We start from the raw sequence: 27,820 nt of genomic DNA, 5'->3' as shown, positions 1-27,820 counted from the left end.
TTAAAGGGAGCAACAATGTTAGGAGTCTTACATTGAGTAGAATAGTAAACTCAATGTGATACTTAAGTCATGAGAATTGTTAAGACTTAAATCCCATGAGAAGAGCTCAACCCAAAAGACTAGTCTATTAGGTGAGAGAATATCATAACTTAATATCATATTGAGTTTACTATTCTACTGAATGTGTGTCTCCTACCATTATTAAATTTATTTTTCTTTTCTTGTAAAAAAGAATGAGGGATGTTGATGAAGCCAGCCCATATGATTGGACCTAAGTGGGGCCTAAAGGAGTTTTGAGAGGGAAGCAAAAGGCACTGTTTTTAATACTAATAAATATTCATTTCCTATGACAAAAAGCAGTGGTAGAAGGCAAAAGAAGATGGAAAATCAAATCAATTAGATCATAAGGAAAACACAAAAGATAAAACATTCAGAGAAGGAGAGGGACAAAGTGGAAGAATGTTAATCCCATCAACATAAAGCTTACAAGAAGAATAAAAATATTCTCATTTGACTTTGTTATACAACTTCATTGTACTACATATTTAACACTCATTTATTTGTATCTTGATGTTTTTATTTACTATTGACCATAATAATTTAATTGTTTCTCCTTAATTAAGTCATTCTCACTTCGATTTTTATACATGATCAAATGTTCAATTATTAAAAGTGATTAACATTTAAATACAAATTATACTCATAATATGGAAAGAGATAATCTTCTTCATAAATAAACTAGGATAAACCTAACTTCATACTTATTGGTCTTTTCATTTATTTGCTTCTCAATTTGTCCAATTTTGTTCAATATGTTACATCTTTGATTCCCAACATTTCCTTCATTAAGTTCAAATAGGTTGTTCCATTTGTGACTTGTCTTCAAAATCATGAGCTTGAGCTTGTTGTTTAAGTTCTTCCAGCCTCATTAAAACTTACATGGGTCATTAGGTTTTAAAACCTTTAAACTACATATCGTTCTTTAATTTGACTTGATCCTCAAATCATTAATGGGTCGGGAGGCTATATAAACTCTTATACCATGTTTAAAATTAAGATCAGATATTACCCGAGACTCTTAATATGAGAGAGTTAAATGATCTTCTTTATCAATAGATGAGATAAGAGAGCTTGTCAACATACTATAACCTAAAACAATATTAAGACATTAAATATATGATTTTTTCACTCATGTTTTGATGGATTAAGACATTTAATCATGTATCATAGACCACAACTTTTGATGGATAAGGGCCCTATAACAACACAAATAGTGCTAACAACAACATGGAAGCTAAGCATGAAACTTTTCCTATAGTTTTAACTTGGAAGTCAATTTGATTTACCTTTCCACCCATTTTCCACATGGAAAATTGCTAGTGGAAAATCTTCTCATATCCAAACAATGATCTTCATTGCTATATTTTATTTTATTTTTCTTACACCTGGTAGTTGATATGTCAACTTTTCATGTAGTGTTATGTTCTGTCATTTTGTATCTTTTCAAATATAATTCCCCTATTTTGGCTTCTATATTTGTTTTTATCTCTTTCAATCTAAAGCACTCTATAGTTTAAAATTTGAGCACACTCAAATAAATAAGAAAAAAAATGTATGTATCGAGTTGTCATATTGTCACTACATTATTCACTATTTATGTTTAATCATTATTGACTCTTACGTAAAAGTAATATAAATAAATGATAGATAATATAACGATTATTTATAATTATTTACTATGAAAGTATATAGATATTACATTCGATAAATAAATGATTCATCAACACCTAGTTGTATTTATATACAATAATCGCATGGATTGGTGAGGATCTTCACTCCACCACCCATGTTAGACCATTTCATTTTTAACATTTTTATATTTTGAAAAGCAAAAGTATTCATTCCACTTTATGATTTAAAATGTGGGGATTTGGATAATTATTATTTAATGTGCAAATAATATAAAGAAATAAGGGAAAATAAACCAAAAGAAAAAGACATAGATGCACCCGATCGCACAACAACTTTATTTAATGAGAGGAAGCATAATAAATAATCATTGTCTTAGAAAGATTAATTTCGACCTAAAGTGTTAATATTTTAGATTATCTTCATTATTGCTAGTGTTTTGACGTAAAAAGTGGGATTAATAATTGTGTAAAGAAGAAACATTATAAGAAAAATAATAAACAATGCTAAATTACACTATTGTAATTAATATATGTTAGTTTATGTAGATAAATGAAACAAAATTTTAAGTATCTTAAGTTGATATTGAAATGTATATATGGAAATATATCATTACAGAAGATACTCTCTTGATCCGGTTAATATATGAATTTTTGTTCCGTACTACAATTATATTCTCTTATCTTTTTTGGTAAGGAACTAATCTCTCTCAAAGTGTATAAAAATAATATAAGAGATTGATTCTTGACTTGTTATGTGAGGAAAAATTAAAATAATCATAAACATTTGTTAAATTGAAATATTTGTGATGCGTGAACCAGACTTATTACTACTTTTGGCGCATGCAAAAAGCAGGGATATATGAAAATGCCACGATATTAATTAATAAAATTCTATTTCATTTTCTATTGAATTTTGATTTCTTTTAGTTTTATTCCGAATTTAGATCCAAAAAAGGTTCAGAATGTGACACTGAATTATAGAATCTCATTTACAAGCGGCTAATGTGCGCCGACGCTTGATAGGGTCCACATTGACAAAGCTAAAATAGAGAGTGAGAAAAATATGTTTACAAAATATAAGTGCATTATTTATGATTTATTATCGACTTTTAAAAAAATAGTACAAATAAATAATAAATTATATAGATATTATATTATGATATTAACTAGAGAATGAACACTCTTTTTTTTTGGATTTTGAATGTCTCATTGCTTAACCTGAAGAATATCCAAACTGCCATAACATACCTTCTCTCTCTATTTTTTATAGGACTTTTATTTTATACCCTCCCCAATATTTGAATCATATGAGTGTGGATCAATTAGATTCTAATCCAACATGACAATAAGGGTAGTGTATGTTTCCGATAAAAATATTTTATGCACATGCATTTCTAGCAATTTAATCTTTGACATCTATTTTTTTATTATCAAATGTATCTCTTATATTCTTTGGTAAAGAATTAATCTCTTTTAGGGTTTGTGGTTGTTTATCCTAACGAGTGTCGCCCTCAAGAATTGAGAGAAAAGAACAAAAGAAAGTGAGAAACAAGAAGAGGACAAAAAAACGCGAAAGAGGAACAAAGGCGTATAGAAATAGCAGAAGCCTGGGATAACATTATATTTGCTCAAGCAATAAGAGGTTTATTATTTGCTCAAGCAATAGTATGGTCTTACACCACTAGACCAATGTCTTGTTGGTTTAAGCATGATCTATAGTTACATGTTTAAATTAAGATAAATTAAAAAGTCAAGATTTTAATCATGGATGATATATGCATTTGTTCCCTTTTTACCAAATTTAAGTAAAAACAATTATGATTTAAACAAATTAAAAACTCAAATATTGGATTAAGCTTTATAATTTAGATTCTTTTTATTAATATTAATAGTTAGTACTTTTATATCAACGAATATTCAGTGAAGTAGTATAAATGGTGTGACTTAAGAGATAAATCTTAAATATAATTACAAAATAAAGTCTATGTGAGTTAGATATATTTGTCTCTTGATATTTTTTATAAAATTATTTTGAAATTTTTGGGTTAGTGCTACTTACAATATTTGTTTTTAAAAGTTCTAGCTACAATACATGAATTAGTTACCAAAACAACATTATTTACTAAAACAATTTTAATGGGAAGAGAAAATGGTTTAGTTTCATCAATTCATAAAATATATGTTATATATATTATCGACAAATTTAATGATATTTTCATATATTTTTATCCGTGTGAAACTATGCAAAAGAGTTTTATAGAATGATAACTAGCTTTTGTGCTATGAAATAATAAGAAGAAATGAAGTAATAGTTCCTAAGTCCTTCTTATATATCTTTTTGAGAACATTAGTTTATGTGTTTATGCCCTAACAAATAACATGGAACAAAGAGGTAACCCTTCCTCAAGTTGTTTTTATATATCTTTTGACATTTTATGTACAACAAATAGTTTTTATTAAAATACTTTTTATTTGCCAATTAATATAATAGAAAATATTTTTTTACTACTTTTAATAATAAATAAATAAGTGATAAATTAATTAATTTAGTAATATTTACACTAAAGTAAAAAATATTATTTAATTGACAAATGCATTGTTAGTGTAAATACTTATATACATTTAATATACTATATACTATTTATTTGTATTATTTTTTAAGAGTCAATAATAATTAAATATAAATAATATATGATCTAATAATAGCATATAAAACTTATATAATGTCAGTGCATACATTTTTTCTCTGAATTAATGTATCCATGAAATTTTTGAAGATTGGTTCTAACATGTGATGATGTTGAATGAGGATTGTATGTCCTAAAACAAGCATATACACGTGTCCCTAAAATCATTCACATTTGTTCTTAAGGCTGTTTTTAATAAATAAGAACATTCTTATTCTACTCTCCATTGTGTTGTTCTTATTCCTTGTGTTTTGTTCTTAAATAAGAATAAAATTGACTAAATAAGAACATTCATTGTTAGGAGAGAAAGACAATGAAAATATATAACCTAGGAATAAATACAAGCATAAGCATATTGAAAAACATTAAAACATCTAGAATCATTACAAAAAATATAATTTTGCAGAAACGAAAAAAAAAATAGAAGAACCCAAATTTGTCTTCCTTGAACGAAAATTCCACTGATTGCATATATGTCAACATCAAAATTATATTTTTTATTTATAATTGATTTCTAATATTTATAACAATTTTTAATTTATTAATAAATAAGTAATTATTCTTAATATTATGCTATATTTATTGTAAAATATAAAAGTTTAGGGTAGGTTGTGAGACTGAAATAAGAATAATGTTTGACATTATGAAGAAAAAGTAGATATCATTCTTATTTTTATGGAATTGTAATAAATTATAAAATAATGTGTGAGACCTAAATAAAAATTGAAAATATTGTTCTCCATTATAGATGCTCTAACTAATCATCTTATTACAAGTAATATAAAAATATTATTTTATGATTTTAAAGGTTTTCATTTTAATTCAACGTCACTTTTTCATTGGATCGAGACTCATTGAATTCTTTTCATTGGATCGAGACTAAAATACGAAACAAAAATGAGGACATATAATCTCTAACTCGATGATGTGACATGAGAGAAGCACCGTGGAAGTAGGTAAATACACTCTTCTTGGCACAATTTTTTTGTAATATTAAGAAATAATTTCTTTTGATATTTAAATATCATTGTTTTTAACAAATATTACTCATAAGACACAATTTTTAAATAAAAAACATTAATAGTATGGTTTTCAATATTCTTCTCTCTCTCACTTTATTCCCACTCTTTCAGTTTCAGATCACTTCACTCTTCAAATTTTCCCTGTAATTCTGTTCTGTTCAAAGTTTGAAACTTTGATATATATGAATGAATATACGATTAGGGTTTATTCTCTTTCTCTTCTTCTAAGAAATAAAGAACATCACTTTCCCCAAACTACCCTCTATTCCTTCCTTCTCTCTCAAGCTCCTTCTTCTCTCATTGGAATCAAAGCTTCAATCTTTTATGGCTTTCACAATCACAAATATCTTTTTCCCAAACAAATTTAAATTAAAACTCCCTCAATTATGGCATAGAAGTTATAACTTATAACAACACAACAAAAAAAGTGGGGTTTTTTGTTTCAGACAAAGACAAAAATCTCTGGTTTCTATGGGAACTATAAAACTGTTGTTTTTTTCACGCAGGTTGTTTTCTTCACTGGTAGTTAAAGCAATACGCGTTTTCTGTTCATAAGAAACGAGGATTTTGCTCTTTCACTTTGGAACTATTTGATGTTTCACTTCTTAGCTTGGTTGGTTTTTAACCACACTTGAGAGTACCCAGTAACCGTGGTTGCAGAAAAATACAATCTTTTCTGTCCTTATATATATACCCTTTTGCATTTCAAGCATTACCCACTAAGCGAAAAGAGTTACAAGTACAAGAATCTTCTTATAGTGTTGTTTGTGAAGTGTGTGATTGTGAGGTTAGTTTTGAAGAATATGGCAATGAGTGGGACTCAGCACAGAGAAAGTAACAGCAGTGGTGGTAGCAGCATTGATAAACACCTTGATTCTGGTAAATACGTGCGCTACACGGCTGAACAAGTTGAAGCTCTTGAAAGGGTTTATATGGAGTGCCCGAAACCTAGTTCCTTGAGAAGGCAACAGTTAATCAGAGACTGCCCAATTCTCTCCAACATTGAGCCAAAGCAAATCAAAGTTTGGTTCCAGAATCGTAGGTAATTGAACCGAATCGAATTGCGGTGTTTCTCATTTCAAATTGTAATGATTTTTAAGGCTTTACACTTTCAGTTGAAGCTTTTGGATGTTATACTAAAAAGAGGGTAGAAGGGTGTGTTATGGTTCTTCATTTCAAATTGTAATAAATTTTAAGGCTTAAACTTCAATTGAAGCTATATGAATTATTTATTATAGTCGGGTGATATGGTTTAGAGTTCATTTATGCAGGTGTCGGGAGAAGCAGAGAAAAGAGGCTTCACGTCTTCATACCGTGAATCGGAAACTAAGTGCAATGAACAAGTTGTTGATGGAGGAAAACAATCGGTTGCAGAAACAGGTGTCATTGTTGGTATGCGAGAATGGCTATATGCGGCAGCAATTGCGTATTGTAAGCATATAAAAATTGATTTTCATTTACTTTATTTTTGTCTGATGTCATGGTTTTGAGGCATATTTTAATGGCAGTGAAGTTGTAGCTTCAACTATTTATGATTTGTATGTTTGGACTATTATTCAACTGCAGCCATCAGCACGAGCTGCTGATGCAAGTTGTGATTCGGCGGTTACTACTCCCCAGCATTATATGAGAGACGCAAACACTCCTGCTGGGTAATTTTAAATGAAGTCTATGATTTGAGCTTTCCACAATTTTTTCCTATCAAGCTTCCTCAGATTCATTTTCTTACACGATCTTGCAGATTTCTATCAATTGCAGAGGAGACTTTGACAGAGTTCCTTTCAAAGGCTACGGGAACCGCTGTTGACTGGGTCCAGATGCCCGGAATGAAGGTTTATTCTTTTATATTTCCTCACAAGAAAATAAGTAAATAAATTAGTGGTCACACTTCTAGTTGATAATAAATTTTGTTTTTATAATTATGATACTGTATCGGTTTGTATATGGGGGCCATATTTTATCTACTGAAAGTTTATTAACTTATTTATATAATTCTTTTTGTCAGCCTGGTCCAGAGTCGGTTGGGATCTTTGCCATTTCACAAGGTTGCATTGGAGTGGCAGCTCGAGCTTGTGGTCTTGTTAGTTTAGAACCTACAAAGGTAAATAAGAAGAGAAATTACATGTTGCAATTTTATGCCATTTCTTGATATGCAAGTTTGTAAGCTGTCTGAATCGTGAATTGCTAATCTCAACTTTTTTCAATAGGTTGCGGAGATCCTAAAAGACCGTCTGTCTTGGTTTCGAGAGTGTCGGAGTCTAGAAGTTTTCACAACAGTCCCTGCTGGAAATGGAGGGACAATTGAACTTGTTTACACACAGGTGACTATCGAATGCGAATTGTATCACCCATTTATTTGATCCTTGTGAGTAAATGTCACATTTGCTACAGACATATGCCCCAACCACACTGGCTCCTGCTCGGGATTTCTGGACTCTAAGATACACAACAACTTTAGAGAATGGCAGTCTTGTGGTGAGTAGATTTATGTTGTTTTTTAATATTACCATTTTGCGTAGAATTTAATATGAAACCGTGTCAATCCTAATTTTTTTAATTCTCATTTTGAAGGGAGGTTATCGAATGATTTATATGTATTTTGATTTCACTTCTGTAGGTTTGTGAGAGGTCACTGTCCGGTTCTGGTGCTGGGCCTGATGCAGCAGCTGCCGCTCAATTTGTGAGGGCTGAAGTGCTATCTAGCGGCTACTTGATTCGACCATGTGAAGGTGGAGGGTCAATCATCCACATTGTAGACCACCTAAACCTTCAGGTTTGACTTCTTGACAATTTAGCTATAATACTTCCATTTTTGTTTCGTAAACATTAAACTGCTTAATGTTTTTCTTTTAGCCTTGGAGTGTGCCAGAAGTGCTGCAACCACTTTATGAATCATCAAAAGTGGTAGCTCAGAAAATGACAATTGCGGTAAGTTCAATATTGTTAAGTCATGAAGTAAGGTTCTATTGATAACTTCCGTTGATTAATGTGATTATGTGAACAATATTCTAACTTTGAACTGCAATCATTTGACCAAATCTGTGAAGTATATCACTCCCATGCCTTATTCTAAGAAGTCGGGTAATGATTCAATGGATTTTGTATAGGCACTTCGCTATATCAGGCAAATAGCTCAGGAAACAAGTGGTGAAGTGGTATATGGCTTGGGTAGGCAACCGGCTGTTCTGAGAACTTTCAGCCAAAGGTTGAGCAGGTAGCCACTTGTAATAATTTGTTTTCTTGAAAACTGCTTGAGCCTGATGTTGTAAAATGGCCTGTTATATTGGTTGAAAAAATGATACATTAAACTTGCAGAGGCTTCAACCATGCTGTCAATGGATTCAATGACGATGGCTGGTCTGTCGTGAACTGTGATGGTGCTGAGGATATAATTATTTCAGTTAATTCAACCAAGAATTTGAGTGGTACTTCTAATCTAGCGACACCGCTTACTTCCCTTGGAGGAATTCTCTGTGCTAAAGCTTCTATGTTACTCCAGGTGAGTTCGAGAAACCATTGACATGGTATATTTCCTTTTAATGTTATATGACCATCTTTCGTTCTGCTTTACTTTCAGAATGTCCCTCCAGCAGCTTTGATTCGCTTTCTGAGGGAGCATCGCTCAGAGTGGGCTGATTTTAACATTGATGCCTATTCTGCTGCTTCACTTAAATCTGGCTCCTATACATATCCTGGAACGAGGCCTACAAGTTTCACCGGAAATCAAATAATCATGCCACTTGGGCACACGATTGAACACGAAGAGGTATTTATTCCCTTGCCCAGGCACGGATTCCAGATGGAAGTGCATCTTCATCCATGTAGTGGGATCCATTAGAGAGACTTTGTCTTGTGTGACATAAAGTTCTTTATGATTCCTTAGATGTTAGATGCATACTTCCATTGAGCTAAGATTTGGTATATATCCGTGCCTGTTATGCTTCTCCGTAGAGTGATGTTAACCATTTGTTCTCAGATCACTTTAGGCACTCATTTTCTCAAGCAAGAGTTTTGCTAATGTTGTCTTTACATTTCAGATGCTTGAAGTTGTCCGGCTTGAAGGTCACTCTCTTGCTCAAGAAGATGCTTTTGTTTCTCGGGACATTCATCTCTTACAGGTCTGCCTTTGACTCTAGTTAATCGTCAGAAACCATCTGTATTCTGTTCATATTGTATTTACTGTTTTGGTATATTGCAACTGTCTACTATTTTTTTAAGGAAAAATATCATCATGGATTTGAAGAATGGTGTATGATGTCATAGGCTTAAATCTCATTCCCAACATTATACCAAAAAAGTTCTTTCTAACTTGTTATATACACTTGTGCCCATAGGAGGGTTTTGGCATTCTTTAGCTCTACAAGGATGCACTTAACGTAGTTCATTTATGCGTAGTATAATAAAAGACTGTGATTAATAGATGGGTACTAAGGAACCTTCGGTTTTTTCTGCTGATTTTGTTTTTGTATTTTTACAGATATGCAGTGGAATTGATGAGAATTCTGTGGGGCCTTGTTCTGAGCTAATATTTGCTCCAATTGATGAAATGTTTCCAGATGATGCTCCATTGGTGCCCTCCGGTTTCCGCATTATCCCCTTGGATTCAAAACCAGTTAAGTTTTGTTTCCACTGTATCTGACTTTCTCTGATGAGATATTTTTCTCATCATGCTAGTCCTTTAGTTAAGTTAATTCCCCTTGCTATAGTAGGAGCTAGTGACTTCAGATTATTAAACTGCACGTGCTTACCCGAATAAACATAGGATAATATTTGAATACAGACTAAAAAAGTACTGTGTTTATTAGAAAGGAACTACTGTTACTGATGTCGATATATGGAATCATGTTACTGTGTTGTTTTTCAGGGTGATAAAAAGGATGCGACGACAGGAAATCGAACCTTGGATTTGACATCTGGTCTTGAAGTAGGCCTGGCAACAAGCCATGCTGCAGGAGATGCATCGTCATGTTATACCAATCGGTCGGTGTTGACTATAGCCTTTCAGTTTCCTTTTGACAGCAGTCTGCAGGATAATGTTGCAGGCATGGCACTTCAGTACGTCCGCAGTGTGATTTCTTCTGTGCAGAGGGTTGCCATGGCTATATCTCCATCTGGTATAGACCCGGCTGTCAGTGCAAAACTCTCCCCGGGCTCTCCTGAAGCTCTTACGCTAGCTCAGTGGATCTGTCAGAGTTATAGGCAAGTCGGCATATATCTACCATATCTTTTAATATTTTTAACTATCTAAAAGTTAATACATGCCTGCCACTTTCCCTATCTAGTTGAATTGAGAATTATTTAGTTCAACAATGGCGTTTTCTTCTTGCACACATGTGCTGAATAACTTCGGAAATTGTTTGTTGGACATCATACATTGTCCCTTTGTTTGTTTGATGTGTTTTTGAAAGACATGTATGCAAAGAAGATAAAAGGTAAATGAGACAGAGATAAATGTATATGATGTCAAATACAATGTTTTAAACATGTTTGAATAACATGATTAGAGTGCGACTAATATGTTTCTCTCTATCATTTATCGAAAAACAGTTATCATTTGGGGACAGAGTTGCTGAGATCTGATACTCTTGTTGGGGACTTGGTACTGAAACATTTCTGGCATCATCAGGATGCTATTTTGTGCTGTTCTTTGAAGGTAATGCCATGATGTTATTTCAAGTTTAATGCTTTTGTATGTAATGAACTTGGAAGTGTATAATGATAATAGTCCTTTGAAGTTTAAAGCCTTCCATTCCATGTATGTTTATCGGATTTTCTAATCGGTATTGCAGTCGCAGCCGATGTTCATCTTTGCAAACCAGGCTGGTCTTGATATGATGGAAACAACTCTGGTTGCTTTACAAGACATAACATTAGATAAAATATTTGATGAATCTGGACGCAAGGCATTGTTTTCGGATTTTGCTAAGATCATGCAGCAGGTAATTTTCTGAAATAACATGTTAACATCTTAATGACAATGAAGAAATAAGAAACACATTCTCATATTCATTTTCAATTTGATTCCCTATTAGTGCAAGTTTTTGTTACACAATAACATATCAAATGTCGTGGCATATGACAACGATAGTGCATCGAAATTAAACTCGTTTTTTTATATGTATCGATGTATCAATCTTTTATTAAATTTTCAAGTTTACAACCTCACATTTCCTTTTGATTTATGAATCCTTTCAGGGGTTTGCTTATCTACCAGGTGGGATCTGCATGTCCACAATGGGAAGACATGTTTCATATGAGCAAGCCATTGCATGGAAAGTGCTTGCTGAACAAGATAATAATGTTCATTGCTTAGCTTTTTCTTTTATAAATTGGACTTTTGTATGAAAATCCAATTCTAGTATTTATAGCCTTGCTTGTACCCATTTCAATATATATGAATATGGTATAAAGAAAATGTACAAGTTTTTAAAGGGAAATTGTTCCTTATTTGTTCATCTTCATAGTAGGATTAGATTTACATTTAATTCATTTCTTATTTGGTGCAAAAGACTAGAATGATTTTAACTAATCTAGTACATTTTTGTTAGTGCTAGTGACTGAAAATCAATTTCATGAAACAATAAAAAATATTCTTTATAATCTATCATCTATTGTTCCATATATTACATGGGCCTACACATGGAACAAGCAATATCAATGATTCTCTCATAAGCACACATAAAGTTATATAAAGGTGATATATCTTTATATGCAAGTCTAATGCATGAGACTCCCTCTAGATACGATCTCGTAAAGGTAAATTTTCTATCGGCCTTAGACCATATGTGAAGAGACTACTTCCAATTATAAAGCAGAAGTGAGTCATTTCATATATTTAAACATTCATGTACCATTTTCAATCTCTTTATTTTTCAAGATGATCTTGTCCCACAACTTTCTATTTTACCTTAGCCAATAAATTTACATTAAACAAATGTTTGCTAAGCAGTAATAACATTAGACTAGAAATTGAACTGCACACAAAGAGGATGTCATGTTTGAGACTATGGTTACATCCTCCATAAAAATCCAACATAATCTTACTCTACAGAATTTCTAGAAAGGCTTGAAGACGACAACATGGAACCGTAGCAGCCTCTTGCATAGCTTTGCTTCTCATCTCTACGACCTTCTTGTGATTGTTTGAATGCAATGATGGCACGAAGGTAGGGCTAACTGCAGGCCGGTATTCGGGATATAGGCGGCCTGACCTGTATCGAACTCCACACGCATTGCATAATGTCTTCGGACCCATAGGTCCCTCGCGCCATTGTGGCGTCTTCTTCGCTTCACAATGCATACATTTCCTAGTGACAACTGACTCCTTTGATGAGTATCTCTTCATCTTAACATGATCTGATATAAGGAAGAGATCCTTTTCATTTTGTTTCTCAACTTTGTTTCTCAACTTCATGTCATAGCAGGGAGAGATCTTTTCCTCTGCAAGACTTGTATCTGTCTCTGGATATTTTTGCAAAGCAGGTGAAGTAGGGATGAAAGAAATCGAGAATACGGAATTGCAGCTTGAAGGACGCTGGCGTTTACTTCGAGAGCGCTTGACTCGAACGGTAGGTGGATCAACATTGGAATTCTCAGCTGAGGAAGAACTATTACTACTATAAAAAACTGAAACTGGACTAGTGGTTTGGAATTGATGCAAATGTTTTCCAATGGAATCATTCGGGTCGGAAATGGTTTTTCCATAAGCAGGTACAGCAGTTTGTGCAAGCTGCTTTATTTGTGGCACTCCATTACACTGCAATGCCAAATGTATCAAACAAATAACAACAAAAACAAACCAATTAAGTACTGAAAAACAAAACATTAGCTGCGACAAGAAAAGAATATACTTACTTATCTCGAAAACAGTTGATCAATTGACTATAGTATGTGTTTCAATTATAAGAGAAGGTGAAATCTTGGTGATTTTATTTCAGCTTCAGATGATAAAATCATGTATAGCTAATTCATCAAATATAAGTGCACTGCACTGAAGTAAACATCATAGTTTGCATTTTGCAGACAATAATCATGGAAGAATACTCACAGAAGTAGGGAAACTTATCCCAAGCTGTGGATTATTCTCAGTTCTGCCACACATGCCAGATGATGCAACAGGAAAAACATCAAAACATGGCTCTTCGAGACGTTTAAACTGAGCATCCCAGTCTTCCTCCACATTGAATTCTACATCTTCCAAAGGGAAATCGAAAAAGTTGACGATATCGTTAAAACCCTCATCAGGAAGACCATTAAAATTCTTGTCGAAAAACATAGAGTCCTTCATATCAGCAACACCCTGATTCAAAATTTTACAATGAGTGAAATGAAGTAAAATCAAAATACATTCATGCTATACACATGACAGATATTTAAGGGGAAATTAGAGTGTTTGGCTCAATTTGGATCATCATGTATAACAACGAGATCATGTGCATTGTATTTTTACCCAAAATGCAGTAAAAATGAAATTCATCTAAAAAAGCCTCAGTTTTTTCCACATATGTATCCATTTTGGAAAGAAAATGAATAAAAACACCCAGATCAAGTAAGTATAGTTCATATCAACATGAGTCACAATGGAATTAAGCATAGTGCAATTTTGTATAAGAGCAATATCCAACTAAAAAGCCTCAAACTTTAACATTTTCTTCCAAACCCTATTTTGTAATAAAGATACCCAGATAAAAGTAAAGGAAAAATCATGCAACATCTAATGCTAAAATAGAGAAAAATACAGAAAAAAAGGTGAAAGGAACTGAAGGAAAATACCTTAGACAAGATGAGTTTGTTTAAGTGAAGCAATGCAACACAGTATAAACATAGAGAGATAAAGTGTGAGGATTGAAGTAACAAAACATAAAGACAAGGTACAAGAATCAAAGCAAAAATGAGATTCTTATTACCTTTCACTCTTGTGGGTATCATGGATTAGGAGTTAAATAAATAAATGATAAATTTTATTGCAGAAACTGGTAAAATAAATCTGTTTCAGACAAATAAAGTAAGTTAGAGTTGTTTCTGTTAAGTTGGGTAACTATTAACTACTTTCCTAGTTGAGCAGTGAGATCTTGCCAATCCAATGTGTTCAATATGAAAAATGAAATAATTTATACATTCTGTAAAAGACATGTAAAGGTGATATATGTGTACAATGTAGTAAGAGAATAAAGTATCTCATAGTATAAGAAAATACTTTATTCTCATATAGTAATGTGTTTATGTATTTTGGTTTATTTTTTTGATATTATCAAATGTATTTTCTCATACTTTGGGTAAGGAACTAATATCTTTCAAGGTATATGATTGTTTATCTTAATAAATGTTGATCCCAAGAATCGAAATCTTTTCCTTAGGAACATTTTTGGTTTATAAACTATATTTATTTTTTTCTTGGGTGTGCAAGAGAATTTGTAAATTGATTTTGTGGGAAAGTATATTAGTTCTTACTTGACATATGATTTATTTTTAATTGTAAACTTACACTTTTTTTATTCTCCACAACATCATCTTATTTGATAGGTATGAGGCTGATTTTTTGAAATAAAATTATATGTTTCAGTAGGACTTATCTTTTACTTAACACATAAATTTAGAGAGTAAAACTATATATTTAAAAAGTTTAAACCCTTTCCACATTGACATAATGTATATTGGTCAATTAATTTTAAACTTTCACCAAAGTAGTAAGTAATTATTTTAGATTTTATTTTTCATAATATGATAAAACATAAAATTTTATTATTTGTCATAATATTAAGGTTGCAAATTGATTCAATAGTGTATCAAATATTTAGGAGAGTTGATCTGATAATTAATTTTACGATTTATAATTTTTCAGCATTTGTTTATCAAATTTTGACTCACTTATGATGGTATACTTTGACAAGCGTTTTCTTTAATTTATGTAATATTCGAAATAAATTATGATGATATGACCATAATTTGTGATTATATACTATATTAAGACCGTAGTATTTCTGATACTTCTCTTGAATAAAATTCTATGCTTTTCAAAAAGTATATAAATTGTGATATGAAACCATTCTCAACTTAATTTCTTTTATCATATCACTATGAGGCAAAAATCATAGTAAATATTTATATGCCTACACTTGGAATTAACAAAGATGGTAAATCTAGAAATAAGGATTTGGGTGATTGAGGTTAATATGGCTTTGAGAGATATATAGTATAAAGATAAAAAAAGAAGACGACATGAGTCTAGTAGTATACGATTCTATTAGATCTTCAGATAAACTAAAAAATGTCCAATAATTTAATTCCTAAAAGCAATATTTGGTAGAAAAGAGAGACATTTCTCCAAAAAGGATCAATTTCTTATCTATAACGTGATGAAATACCCTTGTTATTATACCCCAAAAATAATAGAGTTTTTTTTATAAGCACATGTTAATATGTTAGTATTTTGTTGTAAATGAGACTTGAACCTATAACTTCTTTCTTTTAACCCTAACTAATAATGTAATTTTTTAATTATTTTGTATGTGTGAATAACTCTTTTATTATATTAAGAAATTCACTTATAATGTGATGGACCTTGAAAAGACCCATAAGTGGTTTCTAATGAACAAATGCAGTTTACATTTTTACAAAGATTAGTGTCAAACATGTCATCATCCATCCTAACAATGCCCCACAGCACAAAATAAACAGCTGCAAGATTCAAATCAATTGAATAAAGTAATCACTACTGCAAGTTATTTTATGGAGACAAGAATATAGAATTTTCAATTATATCTCTATACATTTGCAACTTGATAAACCCACTTGTCACAAGTCTTATTGAAAAGATCATGGCTTCAGCAAAACTGATTTGGAAGCATCCAGATGGTTAAGGCGACAGGTTCCAAGAAGAAACTCAGGAAGCTCTTCACGTGTGTTTCCCTGAATCATCCAATTATTACCATCAAATAACCAATTCATTAAATCCTACATAATTTATCTCATTTGTTGGCATATATATATATATATATATATATATATATATGTATATATATATCTAAAAGCTTGGTTCAAATCTGAACATCTGTGATTTTTTAGTGATATGTTATGTACTAATATTGAACAAGTTTTAACCAATATGTTTTAATTAAAAGGCAAGAACGATCATTTTATTTTTACCTGAACTAAAAATGCCATTTCAATAACCAGATGGCTGAGATACCCAAGAACAAGACTCACAACACCTCTTGCAACACTTGATGATCCTATGTCAACCCCGAGCTGAAATAGATGACACCATTTCAAGATGAGCATTAAATGTAACATGATTGTCAGTTAAATGCACGACGCGTCAATGTCGTGCATATCATCTGAGAGTCCTATTCACTCTTTTACATGTGTAATGTATCCCTCTTCATTTATATTATTTTCCTTAGACCACACCAATGCAGACAGGTATATTTATACGTTAATGCAAAATTTACCTCCAAATAGTTTGTTCCCTGAAAATAATTCATTGCCAGTGCTTGACCAACTAGGCATGCCTTCTTTCCCACACTCTGCTTTACTATCCATGAACCCTGAAACACGATAGTCGAAACTCACAATCTATCATGGGCTACACATATAATGATAATAGAAGAGATTTGGTCTCTTAACTAGAACATCCATGAAACTAGGATCAGAGATTCTAATAGAGATCATTACTTAGAATATAGTGATCAAGTGAAACCAAGCCAAACACTAAACCTAGGAAGAAAAGTATATTCCAATACAAAATGGGAATATATCATTTGCCTGTCTTTTATGGAATTGATTTATCTGAGAAAAGGGTTAATATATATATATATATATATATATATACATATATATAATATCATTTGCTTGCTTTGTGTATTTGCTAATAAAAGAACTCGTGTGGGAAAGAACGACTTCTCAGCTACGACATAGACAGAAGAGCTTATGCAACTGGAGTAGATTGCACCATGACCACTTTTACTAACCGTAGATATGTATGGTATAAGTTTGAATCTCGAATTCCTAAAGGCATCATCACCCTTGATAAAACTCTCTAGCAAAGGAGAGTCTTCCACAGGGGTAGTCATCATATAGTACAGTGCTAGGCTATATGTAGTAGAGCCTGGAACCTGGTTCAGAGAAACACCTAAGTTAATGTGATGCAACATTTTAAGAGCAAGGAAAGAACGAGACTAATAATTAACCTGAATGTTGACAATGAAGAAGAACTCAGGCCCTCCCTGTGCAGCATATTTCTGCAAGTAAACACTTCACCAAATTGATTATTCTATAATCATAAGTTGGTAATCAATGGCTACAGTTTAATACAATCAAAAGACAAGAACCACTGAAATATAGGCAAAAATCAACCTGCACAATGCCCCCAGGACGACTGCCAAGATCATCTTCCCTTTTGTCAGATCTCAGCCAATCTGCAGCAACCATTTGCATCAAAGTTCCCTTTGCTTTAACCTAGTAATCAATACCCCCATAATAAAATAAACATGACACTTTAGAGTTTAGGCAGTATTTTAACTTTGATTAGAAAGATTGTAATATTTTAGAAGATTAGTGGTTACATCAAGGGCAAAAACCAAATAACGAAAAAATAACTGCATATCATTGGTGGTTAGATCTGCAATAAGTATCTTTAATCAAAGCATCTGAACTGAAAAATTTAGAAGGAAAAGACAATCTTGTGCTTGGTCAGCCCATAGAAGATTAGCGAAGAAACAGAGTGGAAGAAAATGAAACAGGCACATGAGGCAGAACAACCAAAACAGTTTTTCCCCTTCAAATTGGCAAATAATATTGTCACATAAGTGATATTAAGCTGTTGCTTATACCTTCAGGCGGTCTTCAAGATAATTTTCTCCACGAATCAGGAAAGTAGAAGGATCTGCTTCTGTCACACTGCAAGGTAATGTACAAGTAGGATCTTTTGGAAGAGTGGATCCATAGGAGCATGAGATACTCTCTTCTCTGACCATCTCTTGCAAGTCCATGTAACCTTTCTTATGAACTGCAGTGAAATTGTTTTTAGGCATTAATTGTCAGAAAAAATAGAATCATGAATAATCCCGACATGAGACCAAAGAGTATACTAATGACCTGCAAGATCATGCAGTCTTTTCACCAAACTAGCAGCAGTTGATAACTTCTGGTGGCGACCATCCTGAAATTCTCAAATTCACAAGAGGGGACATGGAGACACCAAATCAAGCAAAAGCTAAGTTTAACAATAGTTTCCAAAGCAAACTGATAAAAGCATAAAGAATAATACAAGATAGGCATCCAGCTTCACAAAAATGCTATTAAGTTAATATGTGCACTATGAGGCATGCAAGTTAAAATATGTGCATGTAGCCCTGTCTCTGAATGTACCACTTGGAATGTGCTGAGCAGTGGCAAACATGCTTGCAGTAAGCACCCCATGAGTTATAACAAAGATGAAATGCTAAATTTAGAGTACATGAAAATGCATAAATTTAAGTTATGCCAAGATACAACTGTGCCTATGAATGCCCTCTATAGAGTAAATCAGTTTTTCCACTAAATGATATTTTAAAAGCTCATTTGTGGTATTGATTGACTGGTACCAAATATAAATTGAAACAAATATCTAAGAACATCCCTAAATTAATTTTGAAAACAAAAACTAACATTTGACTTTGGATTGTTCATTTCTTTTCTGCGTAATACAAGTAACTATTTCAAACATTTTTTACCTGAGACCTCTGGTGACTACACTCTGCCATCCATCCATATTCCGACTCATCACAATCTGATGGTTCTGGAACATCATAAAACTCATCATCAGCGTCATTTAGACTAACAAGGTTTGCATGCTCTGATTGTGTTTGATCTACTTCACCGACTGAGTTATCATGAGTTTTCTCATCTCCTGCTTGAATTTGGGTATCAGACTCAGAGGTGATGTCTCTTTCCTTTAGACGAAGAGAACTATTTCTTATCAAATCTCCAGATGAATAACCAGACGAAGAACAATTTCCTAGTTTAGCTCTAAATAACTCGTGTAATGCTGCAAATGCAAGAGCAATTAATAAGTAAAATATAAACTAAATATTAATCTTTCAATTAACATATCTAGTAAAAAGGGTGGAGCAGTGCACGAGGCTCCCATTTAGTGGGGTTACAAGGTAAAAAACCTAACGGTTGTGCCGAGGCACACTCTCACAATTAATGAATCCAATGATATAATGTAAATGCAGGCAAGCAGGCATAATACCAACATGTCCAGCAATATAAATTTATCAAGAAAAGAAAACTACCAGCAACTCTTCCAAGCATTCGAATGGTTATCGAATGTGCTAATGAGGGTTTAAGATAAGACCTCCAGAATTTCCAATCAATAGCAAGCATATGCTTTACAACCGACTGTTTTCCTTTGTTCGCTGGTGATATAACATAACCTCCACCTACAAAAGAATGCAAGTTATCATCCTTCAGATACTCATGGCTTTTCCTCTAATCCATTTATCTAGGAACTTTCAAAGTCACTGGGAAATCTAAAAGAACAAATTCAGAACTCCTTGGGTAATAAATTTAATATGATGATGACAATAGTCTCAAAAAGAAGTAAAATAATTTAAGAATCGGTAAATTATTTCAGCTCAGATTAAAGATGATTGAAAGCAAAGAATGTTAGTATGTTACAAATGGACTAGACATGTCCAGCAAATAATTTTGTTACATACTATCAAATTTGTTTCACTGTGAAGTACAAGAGCAGCTAATGAAATGGACTAAACATGTTTACTATTTCAACAGTTTAAGCATATATTACTTTTAAGGCAGGCACGGACATAGCCTTTCCAGGGAGGACACTTTTTGTGAAACACGGAATGGTAAAGAATAACTGTAACAAAGAAAACCAAAGATGTTATTTTCATTCAGAATTACATGTAGGAGCATACATAAATAGTTTCTTCCATAAATCACTACTACCATAGGTTCCATCATCTTCTCTCCTCCAATAGCGCCGCAATAAGAGATCTCTTCGTTTCATTCCCCTGTAAAATATGATATGCAAATAATAAATCTATTACTAGGAAAAAGACAGATTGGGTACAACCTTAAACAAGTATTGGTACATGATAAGCAACGAAAGCTAGGTTTTACCAAGGCAACCAATCCCTATATAGCTGCTTGTGGATAATATCAGTGTGACCATCTAGGTGCTCAACCACATTCCCATTGTAGAAACAGAAATCCCATCTACAAGTCAATATTTAATGACAATAGTAATCATCAATAATAAAATAATGCAAAAGGACTTGACAATATAAAATGGGGAAATGCAATTTAGTATCTTGGTGTTTGGGTCATGTGATGTAGCCTCTGTCTCTTTGAAGTTTAAAAAAGTGCACTGCAACCCCTAAAGTTTGTAGTGTGTGCAAAATGACTCCGCCGTTAAGTTTTCTCTTAAGTCGTGTCACAAAGTGTCACATGCCACACATGACAGACACTCTTTCAAAAATACCCTTCTACACATCTCTTCACTCACCATCCTCAAGTCCTATGAACCCTTTTCTCAAGTCACATCTGACACCAAATCCCTAAAGATCTAAACCCACCATAAAAGGAATTAAAATCCAACTCGGGAGGTGAGGATGTGGGTAACGTTTTAAATTTGCTAGGAAATGAATTCTCAATCTGAATTTCTTTTTTTACTATGGTTAGAGTTTTAGCCCCAGAACTTTTTTGGTGAAATTTTTGCATCGGAGGGGATTTTGAATTCAATGATTTCAGTCAATGGTCACAGATTGCAGTTAATTATATTACTTTTGCAATAAACAACTAAAATTTGCTTTGCATATAGTTTATTACTGATGAGAATTGACAGAATCCACCATGAGTTTTTATCATTTTTTTAAGGCAGTTCTTCAATCATGAAACAAATACAGGCCTTGAACATACAGAACTGCTTATCTTATGGATTAGAATGATGACACTACTACTCGAAATCTATGCACCAACTAAAGTTGTTTTCCAATGTAATTTTGTTAATGAAATACAAATGGTATCATTCCATTCTCCACCAATCACCCTGTGCATTATTTCTCAAGCATGCACAGTTATACACAATTTTCACCCATATACATCATACCAGCACATGCAGCATTACAAATACGAAGGGACCAAAATGTTACTAAAAAACAAAATTGCAGTTCATAAAAAAATAGAGTATTAGTTTTAAAATAAATAAAATAACAGTTAAGAAGAATAAAGAAAATGGAAAACGAAGAGACCACAGACGACAACGGGGAGGTGACGGCAGCCGGTGACAACAATGACGGCAGACAGCAACAGTTCGACACTAACGGCAGAGGCAGAAGCTGGTTGCAGACTGTAGAAATGGCAGAGAGGGGAAAAGTTTTCTAAAAATAGAAAGGATTTAGGGTTTAACCCAGAATTGGGCCTAAAAACCAAACCCGGTCCGCTATTTATTTCAACAAACCTACCTGGAAATGCCCATTTACATTGAGTTCTGCCTTTTACGCCATGGCGCTTCCACTGCCATACCGCCACTTTCGTGTAAATGGCGGATAAGGCCATATGGTGGATTTTTTGAAATAGCTAATGGCGATTGGCTAGAAAAAGCCACGGCCATCTGCCATGGTGGGGCTATGGCGGCTATTTAACAACACTGATCTGTGACATGGTTATGCTCTTTACCTTTATCAAATTTATTGCCGTAGTATTATGTGAGATTGTTACGCAAGTATTTAATAGGCATGTTTATGCTAGAAGATGAAGAAAAAAATAGAAACTAAAGCTTTTTACAAAAAGTTCATAAATCTTCAAGTAATTCTTAATCTAGACCATCCATGGTTGGCTGGATGACAAGCTTTAATGGCTAGGCCTATAAAGCTTGGGCCTGATTTATTCATATAATTCGGCCTATATTCAAACTAGAGCTTGTTTATAACTAAAAAATGAGCTTGATTGAGTTTGAATATTGATGAGTAGCTCAAATCATTTTAGCCAGTCTAAATTGAAGATGATATTTCCTTGTTAACATGATATTGCCTTTAATGGACTTACTCTGATCTTGAAGGACCAAGCGACATGATAGTCTGGAAAATAGCTTCTGAAGTTCCATCAACCACACCAACAGCCATTATTGCAGGGTGATCATCCCATTTCTGGAGGTTGGACCACATTCAAGTATTCAAGTTTCTATTATAAAAATAAACAAATAATTACTGAAAATAAATTCTCCAACCTTCACATATGAATCCCTCTCTTTCGTTTCCTTGAATAGTCGTAAGCCTATGTTACACTCATAAAACATATATAATTTTTTTAGTGAGCACTTGCCCAATGCAAAATTTAGTAACAAATTAGCAACTCAAACAGCAAACAACCAAATAAGGTACCATTTTGGCAACCAAAGATTGTCCACGGTGAGGGGGCGACAACATCAGAAGAAGAAAGAGTCCAATCTACCAGATTAGGACGACTTCCACTGCTCGGTCCACTTAGTCTGCAAGAATGAGAACAATACCATTAAGAGAATAAAAGATTGTTGATTCAGTCAACTTGTAAGTGTTGTTGCAATACAAACTGTTAATGCATCCTATAAAAAATTAAGTAACTTACCGAAAGGATTGCAATCTCCTCTGGGAACAACCTACAGTGTCATGAACTATGTCAGGGGCACGCTGCACCAATTCATAGCAACAGTTTCATTCATCAGCAAAAACGTTCCACGACATGCTAAAAACTAACATTATAGACCTTGCATTCTACCTTCAAAGATGCCTCGTGAAAGGACTGAATCCACCTTGCTGCTTCTTCAGGACTGCTTGCTCCTAACTACAATATTCACCTCTTGTAATTCAAAGGCTTAACTTCAAATCATAAAAAGAAAACAAAAACATGTACTATTTGAACCTTTCACCTTTAATTGATCATCGTGATTCGAGGTATTATACAGTGTGAATATGAAGAACACCTACAATTTGTGCAAAGAATAATCATTCCATACAATTAATACAAACAGATTGAAGCATGAAAGAATAAAATAGCATAAACATACTTTTCTGTTAATGCTTTCTCTTCCATTATCCATCACCCTCACGCTAGAGTCTACAATAGTACTTCTAACAGGATCCTAAGAAGAAAAAGCTTCAGATCCTTATTCACAATCAAACATAACTACAACCGATGCTTAATTCAGCAAATTCAAACAAATCAATTATGATAAAAAGTAAATATAAACCTAATTATGAAAACAAAAGCAATTAAAACAGTAAACAAAACAAAAAAGAGCATAATAAATGAAAAAAAAATGAAAAAAAATGAAAAAACGAACCTGATTGGTAGAAGTAGGTGGAGATTTGAAGCTTCGGAGATGATAACCGTGGAGAAGGAAGTAACGTTTTCGAGAGAATTGAAGATAAAAACGATTGGAACGAATGAGATATAACCAACCTTCCATTGTAGAAGTTGCGTCAATTGAAACGGCGTCGTTTTGAGAAGAGGAAGAAGAAGAAGAAGAAGAAGCAACAGCAACAACACTAGTTCCCATTGAAGAAGTGAATGAAATGAATTTGGAATTTGGAATTTGGAATTTGTTTTGGTCTTATTATTACAAACACAACCATTCATTTTCAACTCTCTTTCTTTCTTTCTTTTCTTTTATCCACTTTCTTATTTTAACATATACTAATAATCAATGTAATTAAACATTACCATTCAATTTTATTCCTATTAATTCATTTATCATTTGGGAGGTAGAGTTATTATTATTGTTATTAATTACTATTCATCATAAAGATTCAATTAAAATTTATAAACAATAATCATAAATTATATTTTTTACTAATTAATCTCAATTGTAAACAAATTTCAAAAAAAGTCAAGTCCAATGTACCATATTAGCACATGTTGAAATCATGAAATTTGTTACATTTATTGCATGATGAAAGTTGAATATTGATTTTTTTTTTTTTGTTAAAAGTAAATTTTTTTGAAGGATTCTCAAAAAAATATTTTTGGCTTAATCATATAATCATTAATCCATACAAATTATTTAGTAATTTAAACAAATCAACTCAAAATATATTGGAGAAAAAGTTTTTGTTCTTCAAACTATATTAATTATTGATCAAGTTCGAATTGATTAGTTGATTTTCCCAACTCCACAAATGTGAAAACAAATTAGTTATCTTCTAAGTTCTAATTTTAATTTTGTTTTATTACTCTAATTCCTCAACATTAACATTATAAAAATAATGAAACATCTAATTATTTCTTCTCTCTTCATGGTTGGAGAAACTAGTGTATTGGAAAATGTCTCATGTTTCACTCAATCTATGATAGCAAGGTGCAAGAAAACCAAACCATATTATTTTCTTTCAAAACTTGTTGATTGTGAATGAATATCTCAATCAACTAATCCATATCTTAAACCCGTTATATTAGTTATTAATGACCAACCAACTACATAAAAGTTACACATGCTAACATAACACACACATGTATATATATATAATAAATATTCATTTTAGTCCATCATATTTTTCGACCTTACTAGTTTAGTTCTTCAAAAAAAGAAAAGACTCAAAATGATCCCAAAAATTTCAAATATAAATTAAATTAATTATTTTTAGTATGTTTTATAACACTTGATAATAACTAATTTGATTTCAAAATGACTAATTTGATTCACATTTAAATTTGTTGTGACAGTATATATATACATAGACCTTTTGACTCAGAGAGAGTTTATTTTGACTTGAATAAATGATTGATGGACATAGTGTTTATTTATATGTATAAATATAACAAAGCATTTACTTATTTTGAAATTATATTAAGATTCTAATTAGTTGTATACTTGTACCAATTGGCACATGATCATGCAGGGTTTAGTCTTACGAATTATGACAATAAAACTTTTTTAGTGGCTTTGTGACACTAAACTTAGTGAAATAGCTTATAAAAATTTGATTTTTTTTCCAACTTATTTCAAAAAAACATCAAATGATTAATTAAGATGTTTATACCAAGAACTAAATTATTTATCTCACCCCTCTTATCTTAATTGTCAAAAACTAACTCCAAAAATAACATATTAGGTATCTAGCATATGTATAATTTTTTATTGAAAACATTATGAGTTCATTTGATGAATTGTATATAAATTTTATTTTCATCTAATTTGATAAAAGCAAATATAATAATTGAATGGGACCTATATAGATGCCCAATCCCACTTCCTCCTTATAAATATTAATTTTTTTTGTACACCTTACAAGTTGTAATTAAATACATATTAATACGTAACTGTAACTAATTAGATGATATCCTCAAAAAAATTAATTTACTTGAATGAGCACTAGTATAAAATAAGAAAATATATGATTTTTCCCTCCTCATTACGTGTGAGTCACTTACGTATGAAAGTAATTATTATATTAAAGAAAAGGTTATTTGGACGTAATCCAAAACATGTTGATGATTTCTAAGGTTATTTATAATTTTCTTATAAATTATGTATTATGAGTGGTGCCATAAAATGTCATTGTTGGGCACATCCAAAGCAAAGTTGACAGCATATTAAAAGAAATTCTAGAGAAGACAAATGAATGATCAAATAAATTAGTAAAAAACAAGTTGAGATTTAATGGAGGAAGGTGAAATCAAGAGAAATATTTTTTTATTTCACTTAGGGTGGGAAAAGATAATTTGAGAATAATTACATTCATTTTTCGTGAGCAATTTTTTGGAGGACAGGTAGAGATTTAAACTCGAGATAATAACATATCACTACGTGTTAGGTAAAGAGTGACAAAAAAATAATTAATGTAAAAAAATTACTTTTAGTTTAGTCATATGTACCTTTCGGATGAAATAATTCAGTTCTAGTAGAAAACATTTACGACATAATAAGATTAACTCTTTGATTTAATTTTTTGATATGTTGAGTCTTTACAATATAATTGTTTCTATTAGTTTTAATTGATGAGTGGATTAAAAATTTAAAATATACGATTGACATTTTGCTTAATGAAAAATTTATTGACAATCTAAATAAGAATCAATTATTGATTTGTATTACATTTCTCTGATAATCAATGATAATTAACAAATCAATGATGAATGATTTGCTGACAGTGTAAAAAATCCTTACACTATCAATGTATACATATTAAATCCTTTACTTTTTGTACCATATTCTCCTTTTATAATTCTAGGCACCAATTATTGATAAATAGAAAAGAGTTTTGTAGATGGAAACTACCTTTAAAGCAAATGCATGACGAATCAATTATAAAAAGGCAACACTCAACAACTTAATTATAATAGCTACCTAGTGCCAACTACCTCTTTGCTTCATCTTGAAGTTATCATATTATGATATGCATTTACCATTTCAATTTGACAAACGTAGTAATTAATTAACACAAATAAGAGTATAGAACTTAATTATCGTAAGTGTTTATTCAATATTCTTTTCATTTATGAAATAAGAAAAATATATTTTCTTAAACTTCTTTCATAAAAATAAATTAGAAACTTTTGTACATAAATGTCATAAAGTATTTTTACAAGTTATACAATAAACAATTTTGATAAATTTAAACTAAGAAAATAGTTCCATTTAATCCTAAATCAACCATAAAAAATAGCTAATAGAGTGAGAGATACTCAAACCTTATAAATGTCATTTTGACCATGTTATCATCCATATAAGACTATCTCAACACATATATCTAAAGTGTGAAGTTTGCAGAATTATGCACATGTAAATGTTCCACGTTAGAATTGTGCATGTTCAACCTTACTCAAGTCTTATAAGTGTTATTTTTTGAGTTTAATATATACAATGTTAATTAAATATTTATATATATTCACTATATCATTTAGATTACTTTTTTAAATAGTCAATAATGATCAAATATGACTGATGAATGATACAATGTCAGTGTACATTTTTTCTATATCAGAATATAGTATCGTCTGGTATAAGAAGATAAGTTATATTCTCCGACTATTAAAATCATGACATGTATCATATTTAATCATTTTTTACAAAAATATTTCTAAAACTAAACAAAAAGTTTACTGGTGGGAGAGTATAAGTTATCTCTCTCCCTTTTATTATTCAGTGTCTTAACACCCTGATGTCATAATTAGGCATCTAGAGGGTCATTAATATTTATGAATTGGGAAAAAATATTTATCAAATGCCTTAATAATGTTATGGTGGGTTAGGTTTAAATTAGGCAACCAACATGCAGCGTTAATGATTAATAAATGATGACAGACAAAACAAAACAGAGCATAAGCTGTTTATTTAGTCTTCAAACATCCATCCACTTATTTACTTGTTAGAATAATCAAACTAACACTATTCCAAAAGGCACTAGTTTATGATAGTTTTGGTCACATGGAATAAGGA

General features: G+C 31.8%; 2 protein-coding genes and 1 pseudogene across 5 annotated transcripts; 1 reads left to right on the top strand and 2 right to left on the bottom strand.

Moving 5' to 3' along the window:
* On the top strand, positions 5,520–11,847 carry LOC109351015 (homeobox-leucine zipper protein REVOLUTA-like). The gene is made up of 18 exons (XM_019592325.1): positions 5,520–6,442; positions 6,672–6,831; positions 6,967–7,052; positions 7,142–7,232; positions 7,406–7,501; positions 7,608–7,721; positions 7,792–7,875; positions 8,018–8,173; positions 8,254–8,328; positions 8,508–8,614; positions 8,716–8,899; positions 8,978–9,166; positions 9,438–9,518; positions 9,878–10,012; positions 10,265–10,599; positions 10,948–11,053; positions 11,190–11,339; positions 11,596–11,847. The coding sequence occupies exons 1-18, from the start codon at positions 6,204–6,206 to the stop codon at positions 11,743–11,745; spliced, it is 2,538 nt and encodes an 845-aa protein (XP_019447870.1). The 5' UTR covers positions 5,520–6,203; the 3' UTR covers positions 11,746–11,847.
* LOC109351014 lies at positions 12,309–14,473 on the bottom strand (annotated as a pseudogene).
* On the bottom strand, positions 15,945–24,062 carry LOC109351011 (protein ENHANCED DISEASE RESISTANCE 2-like). 4 transcript variants are annotated; one of them, XM_019592321.1, is made up of 21 exons: positions 23,726–24,060; positions 23,450–23,524; positions 23,312–23,365; positions 23,161–23,226; positions 23,011–23,072; positions 22,788–22,894; positions 22,634–22,680; positions 22,453–22,553; positions 20,527–20,622; positions 20,353–20,417; positions 20,192–20,263; positions 19,677–19,823; positions 19,113–19,426; positions 18,496–18,559; positions 18,231–18,406; positions 17,755–17,856; positions 17,589–17,639; positions 17,370–17,513; positions 16,851–16,946; positions 16,546–16,647; positions 15,945–16,308 (listed from the first exon to the last, which is right to left on the bottom strand). In XM_019592321.1, exons 1-21 carry the CDS (start codon positions 23,939–23,941, stop codon positions 16,216–16,218), a joined length of 2,250 nt encoding a protein of 749 aa, XP_019447866.1. In that variant the 5' UTR covers positions 23,942–24,060; the 3' UTR covers positions 15,945–16,215. The 4 variants fall into 4 exon arrangements, 3 of the variants coding, with proteins under 3 accessions (XP_019447866.1, XP_019447867.1, XP_019447868.1); XM_019592322.1 differs by lacking the exon at positions 17,370–17,513 and having other exon boundaries at positions 23,726–24,061; XR_002108167.1 differs by lacking the exon at positions 15,945–16,308 and having other exon boundaries at positions 16,572–16,647; positions 17,589–17,652; positions 23,726–24,062.

The sequence above is a fragment of the Lupinus angustifolius genome, chromosome LG06 (genome assembly GCF_001865875.1).
Source record: "Lupinus angustifolius cultivar Tanjil chromosome LG06, LupAngTanjil_v1.0, whole genome shotgun sequence".
Lineage (NCBI taxonomy): Eukaryota > Viridiplantae > Streptophyta > Magnoliopsida > Fabales > Fabaceae > Lupinus > Lupinus angustifolius.
This window is presented reverse-complemented; position numbering and strand designations above follow the sequence as displayed.